The sequence below is a fragment of the Mustela putorius genome, unplaced genomic scaffold, assembly GCF_011764305.1.
Source record: "Mustela putorius furo isolate JIRA1106 unplaced genomic scaffold, ASM1176430v1.1 tig00537227_pilon_pilon_pilon, whole genome shotgun sequence".
Taxonomy (NCBI): Eukaryota; Metazoa; Chordata; class Mammalia; order Carnivora; family Mustelidae; genus Mustela; species Mustela putorius.
In genome coordinates, this window is record NW_025422368.1 from 37924069 (window position 1) to 37945227 (window position 21159).

At 36.1% G+C, this 21159-nt stretch overlaps 1 protein-coding gene across 1 annotated transcript; it reads left to right on the plus strand.

Moving 5' to 3' along the window:
* Positions 1–308: 308 nt before the first annotated feature.
* LOC101682390 (killer cell lectin-like receptor subfamily F member 1) lies at positions 309–20950 on the plus strand. Its single transcript, XM_013049551.2, has 6 exons — positions 309–601; positions 4354–4440; positions 5826–5924; positions 11024–11193; positions 18795–18907; positions 19502–20950. Exons 1-6 carry the CDS (start codon positions 520–522, stop codon positions 19614–19616), a joined length of 666 nt encoding a protein of 221 aa, XP_012905005.1. The 5' UTR covers positions 309–519; the 3' UTR covers positions 19617–20950.
* Positions 20951–21159: the final 209 nt, after the last annotated feature.

Genomic DNA, 21159 nt, shown 5'->3' on the forward strand with positions numbered 1-21159 from the left:
CTAGGTAAATGCAATGTATTTCAAGATAAGAAGTCTATCAATTATTTCTATCATCTCCATAATAAAATCTCTTTTTCTTTATCCTCCTTCCAAATTGCTATTCCACGTTGGAGAGAATGTTGAAAGATCAGAGCTCTGCCAGAGAATATATGTCTGAACTAAAACAGGAAGTGGTTTATAGAAGGGAAAAAAGGGTTATGATATCTTCTGTGGTATTAGAATTATTCTAAAGTTAGAATTATTCCAAACTTAGAAAACTAACCGTAGAGCAAGAAAACTGCTATAAGAATAGTAGTTTTCTTCCATATCATGAAGTGTTCAAAAATCTATTCCTTGATTGGTAAGACTGAGCACATTGTTTTTGTCCTATATTCATAAAGGAAATCCACCAAATTTGAGAGAGCAAAAGAAAATTGTCCATCTCGATTTATTTCACTTACCGGAAGTTTATTTGCAGAACTATGAGACTCCCTTCAGTAGAATGTCATTTTTGGTCTTCTCTCTCTTTTTAAATGTGCAATGGCTGGAGATACAATCTATGCTGATATTAAAATTGATAGGACTGTTTCTTTAAAAAAGTCATCGTCACTTCAGAAATTTGGTAAGTTGGCTTTAGGGGTCCTTTTAAAATTAATATTTTAATTTTAATCTCCTTTATTTCTATCCTGCATTTGTACATGTCTTCAATAGTTAGCAGGCTGGATTCCAAGAAAAGTTGATTGAATGCAAGAATAAGAGTGACTGGGTGATGGACATTGGGGAGGGTATGTGCTATGGTGAGTGCTGTAAAATGTGTAAGCCTGATGATTCACAGACATGTACCGCAGGGGCAAATAATACATTATATGTTAATAATTTTTAAAAATAAAATAAAATAAGTGTAATAAAACTAAAATAAATAAAATAAAATAATAAAAATAAAAAAGAATGAGTGAATGTTTTTAATCAGACAAAATTAATTGTAGTTTTGTTTTTTTCTTTTCATTTTCAAGTTTTTTTTTTTTTTTAAATTCCAGTTAGTTAACCTACAGCGTAATATTAGTTTCAGGTGTAGAATTTAGTGATTCATCATTTACATATAACACTGTGGATGCAACTAGAGAGTATTATGCTAAATGAAATAAGTCATTCAGAGAAAGACAAATACCATATGATTTCACCCATATATGGAATTTAAAAGACAAAACAAATGAATATAGGAAGAAAAAAACAGAGAGAAAAACCAAAAAACAGATTCTTAACCGCATAGAACAAACTGAGGGTTCCTGAAAGGAGAGTGAGTAGGGGGATGAGTTGAACTTTGCTTTTGATTGTCATAGCCTTTCTATTCTTTTTATTTCTTACAGTGAACATTTATACAGTGACTTCTATATTTATGACCCCCTTTCTTTACAGTTTCATGTACGTCTGATTAAATCTGTCCTGTGACTATAATATAAATTCTCTTAAACAAAGGAAAAAAGTACTTGGCTATAATTCACATTGTTAATTATCTTTTTGAAATTTGCATAATGTTAGGATAACAATGTTAAACTAAACTAAGAGGACATGAAATGCTGGTATTTTATTTCATGAAGTTTAGAATTAATGAAACTCTGAGTAATAGAATATTTGTGGAATACGAAGAGAAAGGCACATAACTATGGATAACATTGTACCTTAAACACAAGACACCGCAAAGGGTGGTAGATTTTCATATTCAGTGCATTTTTTCGTCCTCTAAAGTATTAGGGAAACTTTCGTGTTGCATTTCTGTTCTTTTCTCTAGAGTAAGAATTTGTTATATTATAAAGTTTATATAAAATGTTTACATAATTTAAGTCTCATTGCATTTGTACTGTGTAATGAATATAATGTTTTGCTTTACTATATTTCCAAATAATGTATTTCTTCTTTTATATTTTTTAATTTGCTGTTACCAAATAAATCTGAGGTGTGGTTTTCTCTGATTGTGAAAACATATTATTCCTTATTTTTAAACATTACCTCTCTGAGCTTGTCCAATAAAAGCTTATCCGCTTTCTTTTCTCCCTAGTCTGGGTGCTTTCATTTTCAACGAGAAGATAGAACTTAATTTTAAAAATAATGTGGACTAGAGTTGCCTTCTTATTCTCCCACCCAGAAAAACTCTCATACGATTAGTCCAATTTCCCAGAAGTTATTTTAGCGCAGTTCAAGGAACAAAACTAGTATTTTCAATTCTGCATTCCAGGGTTTGATTTCCTTTTTGTTTACAGATAGAACTTTACTTCCTTCCTGGTTTAGAGATTTGGGGATAACATTTTTAATGCTATCTGGTCCAGTCTACTAATATTAAAAAGAGAACACCTAAATATATAAAGATTAAGTTACCTACTCACAATGGTGCTTGTGACCAGAAGCCAAATATTTTATTACTTCTTCACTGCATATCCCTAGGGTAGGATAAATAAAACTTCTGTTCTCATGTGTCATATCATTGTAAATGGAAAGAATTATTTGATACACTGAATTTTCATGTTCTACAGAGCCCTACATATGCTATGACATGGTCTTAGTTTTCCTCTTCTAACTCCCTGTTTTACTTATTTTGCTCTGGCTGTTGTCCTCTTTCCTCCTTGAAGTTACATATGCCTTACCACTTCAGAGCCTCACATGTGCTGAGACCCTTTCCCTATTCTCTTCATCTTCATATTCATTTGTTCTTTAAGATAAAACAAAGAGATTGTCATGATAAAATTGAGCAGATTACTAGGGAGAAAGGATGATTCCACTGGGAATATCTCAGACGAACATTGAGAAATTCATGCTTTTCATAAATCTTACTTTGGGGCCTGGAAGAATGACCTAATAACCCTTATGTCAGTGTTCTAATGAAATCTGAAATTTTATTCTGTAAGTTTTTAGGTCCACACACCCAGCTGTTTATATTAAAAACAGATGTAGGGATACAATACCCTTCTTCTTGCAATTGCCTTGATGGGCACAATTTGCTTTGTTTTACATGAAATGTACATGAAAACAAATGGATATTTTATGCTCTGAGAATTAATAAGCTTCCATGAAAGATATTTTATTCAACAACAGTAGTCATTTGAACATAGAGCAAAGTTCTCTGTAGTAATAGATAAGAATTCAGGTTAATCGGTCTTGGTGCTTGACTTTATAGTGGTTATATTTCAACATCAGTTATTTCATTACTTTCTCAATGTATTGTATATATGTTTGCATATATCATATATCTAGTGGGTTTGATATACTGCAATTATTTTGGATTAGAGATTGTTGGTTTAACTATCAGCCAAAGCTAATAATTCTTGCTTCTTTTCCTGATTTATTTTTATCTTTCAGTACTCCAAAGACAATGAGATAGTATGGATAGCAAACTAGTCACTGTTTGGGTAGTCAAGAGAGCTGAGGCTTGATCTCAGCTCTCTTTTCAAATAACTGTAATTGTGGAATTGAATATCCACATATATATGTAGACATTGGACAAGGTAATCCCTAAAAGTACTTTTATTTCAAAATAAAAATGAGTGAAATATATGAAATTATTGTTATGTATCATTATGTAAAGTAGGCATATTACATAAGAGAGAAAATAATGGATTAATCCAAATAGGTGGGTGTTGTCAACAAACTTACAAGAGAATCTGGAGGGTCTCAGTCTTATATAAAAACATTGGACTTTTGTAGTAACATGGGCGGGACTGGAAGAGATTATGCTGAGTAAAATAAGTCAAGCAGAGAGAGTCAATTATCATATGGTCCCACTTATTTATGGAGCATAACAAATAGCATGGAGGACATGGGGAGTTAGAGAGGAGAAGGGAGTTGGGGGAAATTGAAAGGGGAGGTGAATCATAAGAGACTATGGACTCTGAAAAACAAACTGAGGGGTTTGAAGTGGTGGGCAGGTGGGAGGTTGGGGTACCAGGTGGTGGGTATTATAGAGGGCACGGATTGCATGGAGCACTGGGTGAGGTAAAAAAAATAATGAATACTGTTATGCTGAAAATAAATTAAAAAATTTTTAAAAAGACCTTCTTACCTTCTTACTATAAAAAAATCTGCAGAGAGCAGATCACTGTAAGATTAATGCTGTGAAACACGTATGATGAACCCACAAAGAAAAACTCATATCCATTCACAGTTTTATAAGTCTCCTCTTCACAAACCAGAAAGCCAAATATGTCCTGTGTGTGTATGCACATGAGCAAAAAGAAGCTGGGTCTATGTATTTCAAAGGAAATTAACTTAGAAGCTTGATAACCAAGAAAGTTTATTCAGCTCCCTCTTACCTCTAACTATATAAGGATTTAACTGCTGGTCTTATGATCAAATTCTATCTGTCCAATCTATGCAATATTGTAGATTCTCACCATCATGGAATTTTCCTGAAAGTTGGATGTGCAATGATCATCACCCTATTTGTAGCAGTAATTGTGCTGAGCATTTTGAGTAAGTAATTAATCAAGATTATTCATTTATCCTAAATCATTTTTCTTTAATGACCTGTTGTAATTGTGTTTGCTGTTCAAGTGTTTCCTGAACAATACAGGACAGCTTCACAGAACATATGAAATTTGAAAAAATTAAGATTAGAGATTTTTTCATAGACCTTCAGCAGGCAATGTCATTATGGATTCATTTCACTGATAAAGGAAAGAGAAGTCAAGAATATGTTAATATTTTGTGATCAAATCGCACAATGCAGGTTGATAATGAGTTATACACAAGCTTCTCTAAAACTACATTCAGATGAAAGGAAATTAAATTATGTCGTATATTTCTATAGAAGTTTATTCATATTAGCTACTCCTGGCCACTATCAATCTTGTATCAATAAGTGAGAAATCTGCCTACAATTAATCAACTAACTTGAGTATTTAAAAATTGTACTCATGTACTTTGGACATAAGAGCATAATTCAATATTCAGATAGCAAATATTTTAATTATTGAATAAATGTTTGAAGAAAAGTTCTTCACATATATCTATAGAACAAAGGTAATATACAGACTATATATATTCCAAGGAATTCAGGCTTTCAGATGAAATCCTAGAACAGGCCAATGCATACAAATCTTAAGCCCCAGAAAGCTATTTAACCAGTTTAAGATAACCTATTGTCTAATTGCAGCTATAAAATTAGGGCAGAGGGAAGCAAAAATAAAATCTCTTCTACATATTTTTTGTTATGTTAATAGATTTGTTTGTTACCAGCATAGCAGTTTTTTAATAAAATATTTTTGTTACTAATAGATTCATTACTAAAATAGATTTTAAAGATTTAATTGCATAATGCACAATATTATGAAATTAGAAGTTACCAAAAGTAAGCTCAGTTAAATGGCCCTCAAAAAAAAAAAAAAGATACCTTCCTACTCTGGGCCCACCCTACCCTTCTCTATGCAGCATTTACATGCAAAATACTGAAAGAACCAGAATTATGAACCAAACCAAAACATATAACATCTTCCCTCTGAATCAGGTGAGACTGGACATAATTTAACAATATCTCACTAAACCCAAACTATACAAATGAGGCTTATGGCTACAGCTGGTTATTTTGTGTTCATTAAAATAAATATGAAAACTCCAAGAAAAAAATTAGGTGACTAGCCCTCCTCTCCCAGATCATATTTTATTAATATGTTAATAAAAGTAATAAGAATGCAAAGAAAAGATCAAGCCTTAGAAAAATAGTGTTGTTTGTCTCTTCAAGTTTTTAATTATTTAACTTACAATAGAATTTCTACATTATTGAACTTTAGAGAGTCACTAGAACCCAATAGTTTTATGCTTTGTATTTAATTAGGAAAATATGTTTGTTCTTTCATCAGTTATACAGTTGAAATATGCAAGACACAATGCAGTGGAAAATGAATCAAAAGAGAAATTCTGTACTGGTAAAAATAAATCTGAAGTAATCACCTCAACAGGTAACATTATTTTATGTTGTCTAATTCCAGAGACATGGACAGTAACATCGGTTTTACCAGAATATATTTGAAGAGAGATTCCTCTGCCTTATAGAGGGATGGTTAAGGTCATTGTTTTTTATGGATCCATTACAGTCTATGACAAAAATGTTCAAGGATCCAAGGCAAATGAGAAAAATGAGCTTATAAAGAGTTCTAGGTTAATGAAAAGGTATTTCATGGAAATGATTGCATTTATCATTTTTATTTCAATTGGGACATACACAAGTGCAGAATGTAGTCAAAATATTTTCATTCTTATTTTTTTAAAGATTTTATTTGTTTATTTGACAGAGAGAGAAACAGCAAGAGAGGGAACACAAGCAGGGGGAGTGGGAGAGAGAGAAGCAGGCTCCTGCTGAGCAGGGAGCCCAATGAAGGACTCCATTCCGGGACCCTGGGATCATGACCTGAGCCAAAGGCAGACACTTTTTTAATGACTGAGACACCCAGGCACCCTTATTTTCATTCTTAAAGTTTATGACATATTCAGTTTTTTTTTTAACTAGGTAATGTTATTACATGCAAAATTATTGTAAATGGTAATGTTATGTTAATCTTTCTTTTGCTCTTACATATACGCACACTTTTAAAAGTCAAGAAAACAATTATTCAGCCTTTCTGCATTTTTTGCCAGTGGTTTTATTACATCTTTAAATTTGTTAAAGTCAATCAGAGAAAGACAATGGTCATATGATCTCTCTGATATGAGGAATTTGAGAGGCAGGGCAGGGGGGTTGCAGGGAGAAGGAAGTGAAAAAGTGAAACAAGACGGAACTGGGAAGGGAGACAAACCATAAGAGACTCTTAATCTCAGGAAACAAACTGAGAGTTGCTGGGGTTTGGGGTGTAGGGATAGGGTGGCTGGGCGATGGACATTGGGGAGGGTATTAAAAACATTTGTTAATTTAATTCTTAACTCCATATTGAAAAACTATATATTATTCTTCTTTTGAACATCCAGGTGTAATTCTATTAGAAAGACCTACCTGTCCATAATGTAGTGTACATACAAATTCTAGGAATGCATTAAAACTTTAAATTGGACTTTGATATTTCCAAGTCCCCTTGACCACATACTGAAAACTATCTGATACACCGTATGTTCTATTTTTTTTTAAACTTGTGTGATTCTGAGGGCAAATTTTATGAGACATTATCTCCAGAGAAAAAGCACTGCAGTATACTATTACCTACTACAGGAACAGTAGTAGTGTATTAAATAAAGCTCTAGCTTTAAATTCTGTCAAACCTGTTTTCTTTTTTCTTTTTTTTTTTTTTTTTTAGGATTTTATTCTTTATCTTAAGTCACAGAGGGAGAGAGCACAAGCATGGGGAGCGGCAGACAGAGAGAAAAGCAGGCTCCCCACTGAGAAAGGAACTTGATGCAGGACTCTTCCCAGAACCCTGGGATCCTGACCTGAGCCAAATGCACACTTAACCAACTGAGTCACCCAGGCGCCCCAAACCTGTTTTCTAATCCTCATCCTATTCTTATAAATGTGTAAGCCACCGCTCCTAGAGTCTTAGATCAATTCATCAGGAAAGAAAAACAATAAAACTTTAAAGTATGTGAAGTAAAACCCAATTGATCTATTCAGCCATCATTCCTAATGCTTTGTTAACCTTCTCTCTGTTTTCTTTCTAGAATCTAAATCTAGAATTTAGAAGTACAATAGGCTTATGCTCCTCCATTTCACTTACCATCCCATTTTTGTCTTCAATGTTGTCGACTTGTGCTGAAGGCAATGTTTCCAGGTGTATCCTGCAGCTTACGAGTGCCCTCTCTTCCTGTGTCTAAGCAACGGATTCATTCATGGAGTCTAATTTCAATGATCAGAGTTTTCTCTTTAAAAAAAAAAAAAAAAAAAAATATATATATATATATATATATATATATATATATATATATACCTTTAAAAAAGGTATATATTGGGGCACTTGGGTGGCTCAGTGGGTTAAGCCTCTGCCTTTGGCTCAGGTCATGATCTCAGGGTCCTGGGATCGAGTCCCGCACCGGGCTCTCTGCGCAGCATGGAGCCTGCTTCCTTCTCTCTCTCTGCCTGCCTCTCTGCCTACTTGTGATCTCTCTCTCTCTGTGTGTCAAATAAATAAATAAAATCTTTTAAAAAATTAAAATTAAAAAGGTATTTATTTATTTATTTGTTTTAGAGAGAGCGAGCAGGGGGAGGATCAGAGGGAGAGAATCAAGTGGAATCACCCAAAGCTGGACCCAGGGCCAGACCCAAGGCCTGATCTCACGAACTTGAGATCACTACCTGAACTGAAACCAGGATTTGGAGGCTTAACCAACTGAGCCACCTAAACTCCTCCAATGATCAGTTTTCAATCCTAAGGACTTCTTCTCAAACAAACTTGTTAGCTTTTGATAGTCTCCTGTTATCTGATCTTTTCTTTCTTTTTTTTTTTTACTTACTCTTTTATTTCTTAAAATAATTTAAAACATTATTATTTGTGATACATTTGATTTTGTAAACACCTAAAGTCTTTGGTGACCAAATCTGCTATTTGTACTTCCTGCTGTGTTGTGTGTTTTTTCAAGTATTTGGGATATTTTTATCTTAATTTGATTTCAGTTGATGGAATTGCTAAAAAAATAAAGATATTTTCTTGCAAAGTTTACATTTTCATGTGCAGGGAGACACAAAAGAGCTAATAATGATTGGATGACTTCAGGCACTTTTGAAGACCCTGGACTAATCAGTCACACTGACTCACTCCCTCATCTTTTGGTGAACCCAACATTTGGTCATATGACCCTAGCACTGATATATAAATCATTAACCTCCAGGGAAACCTTGCCTTATGAACTCATTTATGCAAACATTTCCCCATTCCACCTCTAGCTAAGTGTCTACCTTTAGCTATTTCCCTTACTTCTTACATGCTAAGCAACACTTTAATTCTTTTAGGATCTAATTATCTCTAGCAAAAGGTATCTTCAAAATAACATATACGTAAACTATAAACTTTTTGTAAAGCTACCATCTAATTACAGAGCATAATGTGTAAGTGCTCAGTGAAGTGAATCCTAGTATAGTGAACTCGGCTGCTTACCAGAACTCTGCTGAAGAGATTATTACTATACCCCAGGAGCCCACACTCACAAATACATTATTTTTATCTGGCTTTGAACTTTATAGAAATAAAATATAGTTTGTACACTAAAAAAAAAAAAAAAAAGCATTTTTTCAGTGGTGTGCCCTAACATTTGTATGTATTAAGGTTCTTGAACTAAAAAGATCCAGGTGGGGGCGCCTGGGTGGCTCAGTGGGTTAAAGCCTCTGCCTTTGGCTCAGGTCATGATCCCAGGGTGCTGGGATCAAGCTGCGCATTGGGCTCTCTGCTCAGCAGGGAACCTGCTTCCTCCTCCCTCTCTGCCTGCCTCTTTGCCTAAAATAAATAAAATCTTAAAAAAAATAAAAAAAAATAAAAAGATCCAGGTGGTTAACAGGTAGACTGTAGACTTTTATTCATTTATCTTGCTGCACTTTAGAAAAAATTTTTTTAATATTCTGTGATACAAAAAATGGTTGGAGGGGCACCTTGGTGGCTCAGTGGGTTAGAGCCTCTGCCTTTGGCTCAGGTCATGATCCCAGGGTCCTGAGATTGCCCAACATTGCATCGGGCTTTCTGCTCAGTAGGGAGCCTGCTTCCCACCCCCCCTCTCTGCCTGCCTCTCTGCCTACTTGTGATCTCTGTCTGTCAAATAAATAAATAAAATCTTTTTTTAAAAAAAAATGGTTGGGAAGCCCTGCTTCATACTATCTAGTCAAATTACCTACTATCAGAAATATAGAAGTGAAAATATAGTAGTTTCTTATTAAATATGTTCTTAAAAGTCCCAGTTGCATAGTTGCTCTCTTTAACTATAATCACAGCATATATTTGGCATTATTTCGTGGAAAGGTTTGGATTTGGTGTATTCTATGAATCTAAAGAAAAACTGTACAACTGAGATAAGTGTGCGGACTTAATATTGAAAGCAAGAGCAAGGATCCTTTGAATATACATTGCTCACCTTCCACTTCTATTTTTACCTCTATGCTTGCCATTTCTGATGTTGTTCTCTCTCCGATATGAAAGTTTCCACTTAGAAACATTTCCCATCGGTCTGAAGAATGTCCTCTGATATTCACTGTAGTGACTATTTGATAATGGGTCCTTTTAGTTTTCTTTTCTCTGAAAGTGTCTTAAATGTGCCATGTTTTTAGAAAGATATTTTCATGGAATGTGAAATATTTTATTGATTTTTTTTCCTTAAACAATTTTTAAGGTTTTTATTTAAATTCCAGTTTGTCGATGTACAGTGTAATATTAGTTTTGGGTATACAATCTAGTGATTCAGCAGTCCCATACAGCACAGTCCCCTCCTTAATCCCCAACTCCTACGACACTCGTTCCCCATCCACCTCCCCTCAGTTTGCTCTCTCTAGGTAAGAGTCTGTTTCTTAGTTCCCTTCAAAACCTTGAAGACATTTTTCACTATGTTCTGTCCCCCTCAGTACATGATGAGAATGAGGGTTTTTTTCCTTTTAAACAGTCATATCTTTGTAAATGGCATGCAGTTTTTCTCTGCTTTCAAGATTTTCCTCTATCTTTGGTTTTACGCAGTTTGTTTTCTTTTTACATTATGGTTTTTCTCATATTTATCCTGCTTAGGGCTGGAAGAGTTTCTTGAAAGTATAAATTTATAAATTTAAATACGTTGGAGAGATTTTAGCTATTATCCTTTTTTCCCTTTATTTTCTCTTTCCTCTGGTTGTAAGACTTCAATTTCTTTTTTTTTTCCTTACTTTTCTTTAAAGGTCTTATTTCTTTATTTGTCTGAGAGAAAGAGAGCAAAAGCAGGGGGAGCGGCAGGCAGAGGGAGAAGCAGTCAGGCTCCCACTGAGCAAGGGGCAAAGAGCCCGATGCAGGATTAGATTCCAGGACCCTGGGATCATGACCTGACCCAGGGCAGATACTTAACTTCTTCAGTATGATATTAGGGATATGGTTCTGAGTTTCTTTTAATTACTTATCCTTGTTCCTTCTAGTTTCTTTCAATTTCTCCGCTGCTCACAAATCATGCCCCTCTAAAGACTGGAAGCTACATGGAGGGAAATGTTACTGGATTGCTGAAGATAAGAAATCTTGGGATGAAAGCAAAAATGACTGTGCCATGAAAAATTCACATCTCCTGGTGATTCGAGACTTCATTGATATGGTGAGATATCAAACAGAGATTAGAGCATCTTTCACATTTTCAAGGTAGTCATTGGGCTACATATTTGCAAATTTATTTTTTGAAGATTATTTATTTATTTATGTGTCAGAGAGAGCCCAAGCAGGGGAAGTGGCAGACAGAGCACACAGAGGGAGAAGCAGGCTCCCTCCTGACCAGGGAACCTGAGGCAGCATTCGATCCCAGGACCCTGGGATCATGACCTGAGCCAAAGGCAGATGCTTAATCTACTGAGTTACCCAGGCGTCCCACACATTTGAAAATTTCTATGAAATAAATTCTAAACTTCATTGCTATTAACTATGCAAATACTGTTTGAATGAATCATTGAACTACAGGATTATTTTAGGCTTTTTTTTTTTTTTGGCTATGGATTGAAGGAATACATTTGTTACTGTACACCTAAGTTCTCCTCCACAAGAGATCCCCACTGCTAACTAGATTCCATTTTAAAATATAAGACAGCAAGTATCTTATCTCATCTTTCATGTTTATTGCAATATTCCCAAAGGCTGCAGCCAGATATCATGGCAACTAAAATTAAGATGATAACTGAGAGAAAGGAAATACAGAATAGTCCTCACTAACATTTCATTCTCCCTTGAGCAGAACACTTCGTTAAGACTGGTTTAATTTAAATGGGAGTTTTATTGCGTGAATGTTGGACACAAAACCTTTAATTAATAAGGCCAATGTAGATGTTAATTAGCAAGCATCAAATAAGGATAATCAGCATGAGGATTAGTATATCGGCATAACAAGTTATGTCAAAGGTTCTGGTTCTGAAAACCAGTGACCAGTGACCAGCAGTGCTGTACTACCCTGGTTGAGTCATAGCCATCTGGGGTGGATAGCACAGCTGTTCAAACTTCCGAAGAGAAAAAAAAAAGTCTCCTGAGTTTGAGAGGAATCCACCACCACAAGAAAAACAAGAGCAGAAGTAAACTATCGTCTCGCTGTAACCAGAGTAACCCCAAATCTCAAACTGTCAGACTGTCTGTCAGATGTAGTTCAAATTGATTCAAATATAAGCCGAATTCAGTATAGATTAAGAGCTGAAAAGAGATCCATTTTCTTCTCCAAGAGAAATTTTTAAGACAAAAGAAGGGAAGCAGATATCAACTGGAAAGCATTTCGTGAGAATGCTCTGAAAGGGATAAATAAAAAATCATTTCATGGAGAAATTATGCAATGAAAGATTTCACTCAGAAACCCATCTATTTCCTGCTCACCATCAAAAGGAAGAACGCTGAAATGCAGAAAAGACATGTCTTCTAGGCAAGTGATTAACCAGACTAGGGAGACCAGTAAACTGAGGCAACTTTTAAAAAAAATTTTCATTTAAATTCAATTTAGTTAACATACAGAGCCCGGCTAGCTCAGTCGGTAGAGCATGAGACTCTTAGTTAACATAGAGTATATTATTAGTTTCAGGGATAGAATTTAGTGATTCACCAGCTGTGTATAACACCCAGTGCTCATTACATCATGTGCCCTCCTTAATGTCCATCATCCAGTTACCCCATCTTCCCACCCAGCTCCCCTCTAGCAACCCTCAGTTTGTTTAGAAACTTTGTTCTTCCTGTTCAGATTACCTCTCTCACATTATTCCTAAGCAAATGAATGGGTCAGATATAATTGCTCTCTTTCATGGATAAATAAAGAATCTGAATGGAATCACCATAGGATTTATGCATACATATTTCTTTTCCAAAAAAGACATGTAAAAATCAGATTACAATATATATTAGAGTTGGTGGGAATACAAGTTAGTGCAGCCTCTTTGGAGAACAGTATGGAGATTCCTTAAGAAATTAAAAATAGAACTTTCCTATGACCCTGCCATTGCACTACTGGGTATTTACCCCAAAGATACAGATGTAGTGAAAAGAAGGGCCATCTGTACCCCAATGTTTATAGCAGCAAGGGCCTTGGTCGCCAAACTGTGGAGAGAATCAAGATGCCCTTCAACGGACGAATGGATAAAGAAGATGTGGTCCATATACACTATGGAGTATTATGCCTCCATCAGAAAGGATGAATACCCAACTTTTGTAGCAACATGGACGGGACTGGAGGAGATTATGCTGAGTGAAATAAGTCAAGCAGAGAGTCAATTATCATATGGTTTCACTTATTTGTGGAGCATAACAAATAACATGGAGAACATAGGGAGATAGAGAGAAGGGAGTTGGGGGAAACTGGAAGAGGAGGTGAACCATGAGAGACTATGGACTCTGAAAAACAGCCTGAGGGTTTTGAAGGGGCAGGGGGTGGGAGGCTGGGGGAGCCAGGTGGTGGGTATTAAAGAGGGTACAAATTGCATGGAGCACTGGGTGTGGTGCAAAAACAATGAATTCTGTTCCACTGAAAAGAAATAAAAATAAATAAATAAATATATATAATATATATATATAATAATTATATATATAATATATATTAGAAAAAATAATTTCTCCAAAAACGAGAAAATAATTTTCTAGCAAATACTTTTCCAGCTCTCAAATAAGTGAAGAATAAAATGAAACAAAGAGAATTATTAGTCCATCTAGAATTCCCTTGTGCCATCATATGGCAAAAAAAAAGAAAGAAAGAAAAGTAGAAAGAGGAGGGAAAGGGGAGGAAGAAGAAGAGAGTGAGAAAAAGATATAGTTAAACAAAAAAACAGGAAAAGAAAGGAGGTTTACAGCTTTCATGAAGGATGCAAAGATCTTGAAATGTTACTACAATTTTTAAATGAGAAAGAGTCGATTAACTTTAAATTGCCAGCTTGTTTCAAATTCATTGGAAAGTTAAGCTTGCAGAGTCAAAACCTCTGCTGAAACAGGTACCTGTGGGAGAGAAGACATGTCCTCACTTACTTGGAACACACAAATCAGACACCAGACATCAGAAAGGGGAGTTCTGTCAGAGTAATTGAAAAATGGGTTAAGTCTGAGTGCAAGTGGGCAAAAACAATGTGAATGAAGTTCCTGGGCTTGGCAGAAACTGGGGGATTCTACAACCCCTTGAAGACTATTTTTTTTTTTCTGTAAATGCCACTGGTTCTCAAGATTAGAAAGAACAAGAATGTGTCCTTCGCGGTCCCAGCCCCGGAGGAGAAGAAAACAGCAATGTTGAAGTGGCAAGGAATTCCGCCAAGATCCTTGTCCCTAGTCTGCCCTGTGCTCTATGGAACAACAGCTTTCATGCATGTATGTGTTGGTGAGAAGGACAAGTGCCCTTGGGGAACTGGTGCGAAACACCGCTGCACCTGCGAAAGAGGATGGGGAGAGGTGAGAATACTGGATGGGATCACAGTTACAGGCAGGGTAGGGGTGGCAGAAGGGAGAAAGCCACACAGAGAAGACACAGGGATGAGTGATTGCCTAAGACTGAGGCATAATCAGAACAAGCAAAACCACTGCGTCCACTGCCTCTAACTGCCACGCTAACAGATTTCAAACAGGAAGTCAAGAAGAACACTGCTGGGAGAGGGGCAGGGGAGGAGGAAGAACATGCAGAGAGATCTCTGAGGCATGGTGCAAAGGGAAACTGAAATGCTCCGGTCAAGCAGACATTTCTCTGGCAAACAAACAAACAAAACCCAGAAAACACGAGACATTACAGGAATTGGAAACCGGTGGCGCATTGAGGATAGCAATAATTCGCACACTCACCCCTGTAATGATAAATTTAAACCCCACATTGAAGACACAGGAGAAGGTACTCTGTGTTCATTTCTATCCACAAAACCATTTAACTCAGTCGCCACATGCTAGACAGCTTTCAATAATCAAGTACGAGATATAAAAAGAAGAAGGAGGAGGGGGAGGGAGGTGGGGGAGGAAAAGGAGAAGAAGAAGAGGAGGAAGAAGAAGAAACAAGACCTTCCCAAGAACAAGGAGAACTGTTGCACAATGATAAAAGGGTTGTATGAGTTTGCTAGGGCTGCCATAACAGAGTACCACAAATTTAATGACTTAGGCAATAAAGATTAATTTCTCCAGGTTCTGAAGGTTGCAAGTCCAAGATCAAGATATTGGCAGGTTTCATTTCTCATGATGACTCTCTCCTTGGCTTTCAGATGGCCACCTTTCTACTGTGTCCTCACATGGTCTTTCCTCTGTGTATGTGCATCTGTGTCTTTCTGTGTGTCAAATTTTTCTTATAAGACCACCAATCAGACTTAATTAAGACCCACTCTAATAGCCCTACTTTAGCTTCATGACCTCGTTAAAGGCTGTGACTTCAAATGCAGTCATATTTTGAGGTACTGGGGTTAAGACTGCAACATAGGAATTTTAGAGAGACACAATTCAGTCCATAATATTAACCCACTCTGTCCCCTGAATCTCATAGCAGGGGTCAATTATATATGTATATGCAGCAAGGTTAACACCAATAGAACTAAAAAAGGAAATGGAGAAATTCACAATTACAGTTGGAGTTGTCAACACTCCTTTTTGAGTAACTGAAAAAACAAGTCTCATAAATAAATAAATAAATAACCTAAACAATGCTTTCAACCAATTCGACCTAATTAATCTTTTTAAAAATTATTCTTATTAACATATAATGTATTATTTGCCCCAGAAGTACAGGTCTGTGAATCACTGGGTTTACACATTTCATGGCACTCACCATAGCACTTATCCTCTCCAATGTCCATAACCCAACCACTCTCTTCCTACCCACCCCCCGCAATGCTGTTTGTTTCCTGAGATTAAGAGTCTCTTATGGTTTATCTCCCTCCCCAGTCCCATCTTGTTTCACTTTTTCCCTCCCTCCCTCCACGACCCCCTGCCCTGCTTCTCAAATTCCTCATGTCAGAGAGATCATATAATTGTCTTTCTCTGATTGACTTGTTTCGCTTAGCATAATACCCTCTAGTTCCATCCATGTTGTTGCAAATGGCAAGATCTCATTTCTTTTGAAGGCTCCATAGTATTCCACATCTTCTTTGTCCATTCATCTGTTGATGGACATCTAGGTTCTTTCCATAGTTTGGCTATTGTAGACATTGTTCCTATAATTCAGGTGCACGTGCCCTTCGGATAACTACATTTGTATCTTTAGGGTAAACACCCAGTAGTGCAATTGCTGGGTTGTAGGGTAGCTCTATTTTCAACTTTTTGAGGAACATCCATGCTGTTTTCCAGAGTGGCTGCACCAACTTGCATTCCCACCAGCAGTGTAGGAGGGTTCCCTTTCTCAGCATCCCTGCTAACATCCTTGACCTAATTAATCTTATAGAAAACTATATCCAATAAAAGCAGATTGCACTTTTTTTTCAATACATCTAGAACTTTCATGAAGACAGACCATATTTGGAGACCCAGTAAACTTTAAAAAAATTACAAATACAGATATTATACAAAACATGTGTCAGACCATAACAAAATTAAACTGGAAATTAGAAATGAGGTAGTATTTAGAAAATTCCCAAATATTTGAAAATAAATCAACACACTTCTAAATAATGTATGGATCAAAGAAGTAGTGATCAGAGAAAAATTTTTAAATTATATGATGAATTGAATGAAAACAACATTTTAACATCAAAAGTCACAGGTTTCAGCTTAAGCAGAGCTTAGAAGGAAATTTATAGCTTTGAGTGCTTACATTTGAGAAGAAGATAATGTAAAATCAATCATCTAAACTTCTCTTTAAAAAAAAAAGGCTAGAAAAAGGGAAAACTAGACCCAAAGCAAGCAGAAGAATGGAAAATGTAAATGCAAGTCTTACTATAAAGCAAAATTAATTAATATAGTATAAAATTGGCAGAAGAGAGATATGCAGATCAGGGAAACTGAACAGAGACACTAGAAACAGGCCTACCAAAACTTAGTCAACTGATTTTTTGGCCATAGTGCAAAGATAGTTCAATGGAATAACACTATTCTCTCTCTCGTATGCCAATGACTATTTATGTTCCTACAAACACTTATGACATTTGGCATATGAGTTTGGCTGCAGGTGAGGGAGAACCAAAATCACTGCATCTTAAACAAGGTAATTGTGTACTTTGTTTATTGAATCTAAAACACTTTTAATTATAAGAGGTAACATTAGTACACTTAAAAGCATGTAAACCTGGTGATTCACAGACCTGTACCCCGTGGGGATAAAAATATATGTTTATAAACAATAAAAAATTAAAAAGATTTAAAAAAAAATTCCTTTTCAAAAAAAAAAAAAGCATTAGCACAACTAAAAAGCATAAACAAAGCTCCCAATTAAACTGCTACAAGCTATTGACTGATGTTTCCGATTTCAAAGTGTTAAAATAGGAGGGAAATCTGTCTATTCGTATATGCAATAGGTCATGTCAACCACATTGTAGTCTGTACAGCTATGGATTTCTGGGCTCAACAGTAGGGTGCTCTCTGTGTCTACCTATTTCCGGTTGATTTACACCATATCCACGGCTAGCCATCAGAAAAGAGGAAAATGAAGAATGGAAGGATAGAGCCCTAGAATTTAAATGTGTGATTAGAATTTCAGTATCTGGCTAATTCACTGGCCAGAAATTAGGTCAGTCACATTGTCACCCTTAGCCAAAAGGGAGCCTTAGAAACATAGCCTTCATTACATCTGGCCATATATATGGCTCAGGGGTTATAGTCCTATAGAATAAGAGATATTCATGGGGCACCTGGGTGGCTCAGTGGATTAAAGCCTCTGCCTTCAGCTCAGGTCATGATCCCAAAGTCCTGGGATTGAGCCCCACATTGGGCTCTCTGCTCAGCGAGGAGCCTGCTTCCTCCTCTCTCTCTGCCTACTTGTGATTTCTGGCAAATAAATAAATAAAATCTTAAAAAAAAAAGAATGTTTAAAAAAAAAAGAATAAGAGATATTCAGAAACTATGAACAGTATGTCTCACACCAGCTCAAACATTGCTTGCTTTCTTTAATTTTCCCTGTATATTCCCTTCCTTCTATATATTATTTCATACTCGTATTTAACAATAACCACTAACATTTATGTAATGAGAATTTATTATGTGCTAGGCAGTATATCATAATATTATTTAATAGCAAAACAATGGTAACTCTTTGGGATAGGTACTATAATAATCTGAGTTGCAGAGATTGGGGAAAACAAGTAAAAAAATCTAATAACTGCAGAGACGCATGGTAGTAAACAGTAGAGGCAGGACACAAATTTGGAAGTTTCACTTCACAGCCTTAGTATCTCCTGCAACCATACATAATTCCACCTTATTGTTGCCACATTGCATGGCAGTAGTCTGTCCCTCTGCTCTGATCTGTTAGAAAAATGTGAAGTAGGCGCACCTGGGTGGCTCAGTCGGTTAAGTGTCTGACTTCAGCTAGGTCATGATCCCAGGGTCCTGGGATCCAGCCCCATTTCTCCCTCTTCTTCTGCCTCTCCCCTCAACTCATTTTCTCTCTCAAATAAATAAAATCTTTTTTGAAAAAAAAAAGAAAGAAAGAAAGAAAAATGTGAAATATGTCTTACCTGTCCCTTTCCTGCTTCTAACACAGGGCCAAACACATAGGAGCTTCTCTAAAGATATATAGTTTTTTGTATCTGTAAGGATCAGTCAGTTGTTTCATGTAACATTTACGATTCTCTTTAGAGTTTCCTGTGGCGGTACCTCAATACCTCAGTGTTTTACTGGATTGGCCTATCTATTCCACCTGGAAGGCAGTCATGGACCTGGGTAGACAACAAACCATTTGACTCCCATCTGTGAGTTTATTGTTTTTTAGCTTTCTTGCAGTCTGAATCCCATATTGTGTGACAAGAAAGAGTCCTCTGATGTTGTTAGAAACAAGTATAAATTTCCTGACTGACTCATGACCTGATAAATACATGTATAAAATGGTCTGGTTGGAAAGTTGAGAAACAAAAGAAATCTCTCTCAACCCACTCAGATTTAGGTGTGAAATAGGGCTTGCCAATGGTGCCTTTTTATTTTATCACCTTATTCAAGAGGTAAATGGAAAAGTGTAAAATCTCTTATAAGAGCACAAGTTTAGTTTACAAAAATATAAATTTACAAAATATAAATTTATGCTCATTTCAATAATTTCTAAATAAGCAAACCAGAGGTGCCCTTTTGGCGACATCCATACTCATCTCTGACTAACCATCATTAGCTATTAACTTCTCTTGAGAAATAAAACTGAGGGTGGGAAGAATTACTTTACTCATCATACTATGTATTGTTTATATTGTTTTCATGATCATATTTTGATGTTAAAAATTAGAAAGTATTTTCTGAAGCCTTCTTGAGTCTCTGGATATATAATGATGCAAAGATAAGCATTTTCTTTTTTATAGGTTTTCAATAGAAGAAAAACGGATAACCCGGAGCACGAAATGTGCCCAGGTGTCTCGTAGGAGGGTTGCCAACCAAAACTGTGAGCAAAATGACCAGTGGATCTGTCAACTCTAATCCGCACTGCAGAAAATCCGTCTCCGTTTCTCTGACTAAAAGACACATGATGTTTGATGTCAGACCATATCAGAGTCCAGAGGGCTCTGTGTGCACACACACACACACATTTGTTCATTCGTGTGGGTATAGTACTATTTCTCAGAGATGGAGGAAGGCTAATAGAGGAAATGAAATGTCATAGAAACTGAGTAGATAGAAGGAATATATTTTTCATCTGCATAATCAATGACCAATGACTCTCTTTGCCTGTATTTTTGGAACTTCAGTCTTCTCTACATCTTGCCTCTACAATATCCTTACATTCTTCCAACTTCAGTGACCACAACGAACAAAGCAATTCCTCCCAAATTTCCATCTCTGGCCCAGTCCTTCCCTAATCACCAGACCCTAGTGCTTATTTAACCTATCAAATCCAAAATCTCAAAGGCATTTCAAACTCAATGTATAAAAATAATTCATTAACTTTCCTCACAAAAGGAAAGACCCTCTAGTCCTTAGCCTCTCAGTCAATGGCACAACATATAAGAAGTTATACAACCTATAAACTGGCTGTCCCGTTACCACTCTCTCTCTGGCCCACACTTCCGGGCTGCTCTCCACTCTACTTCTCACAAAACCAAGTCTTATCACCTGTTTTTTTACTTATATCTCTCAAATCTGACCTCTTCTCTTCACCGTTTTCACAATCTTAATAACAAAGAATTAAAATATTAAATAACTGCCATAACAGGGTCTTCCTGTTCTACTCCTAACCCATTTCAGTTACTCTCTGCCATGCAACCTAGGCGATACTTAAAAAATACATATACTGACAATTCACACTTTCTTTGGAAAAACGCTTCAACATCTTTCTTAAAATAACACCAAACTCTGTAACACAGCTTAGAAATCCCTCGTTAGGTCTCACCCTTGCTTACTGAGCCAGTGTCTGTCTACACAAAACTTACCCAAACTCCCAACACCACAGCCACATTAGACAAAATTTTAAGAACTCATACAGAATTCCACCAAACTGCATTACAGACATTTTCCCTACATCTTGAATTCTCATTTCTGTCCTCTCCATTGGGTGAACTCTCAAACATCCTTTGTGTAGAAGCTGAATTTTTAAGAACCCTTTCTTGAGTTCCATAACAAGGTCGAATATCCCAACATTATAGTCCTTTCCCCAATACTTATCACATTTTTGGTCTTACATATATTAATCTTTGAGTGAATATTTGATTAATGTTCTCCACCTGACTATAAATTACATAAGGTTTCCGTATCTGTTTTTGTATTTCTAGTGTCTTTTAAATTGTCTAGCACATAAATAAATCCTCAAAAGACGATTTAGTATATTAAGTATATTAGTATATTACGTTTTCTCTAAACAATCGCAGAAGTAAAATACAGATGTGTGGCTGGGGAGACAGGCTGGAAAAGAAACAGAAACTCCAACAATGGAGAATCCATTGGTAAGTCATTGTGTGCCAGGGGAAAACTGAAGAATTATTCTGCATGGGAGACTGATATTGAAAGAGAATCGTACAAATGCCAA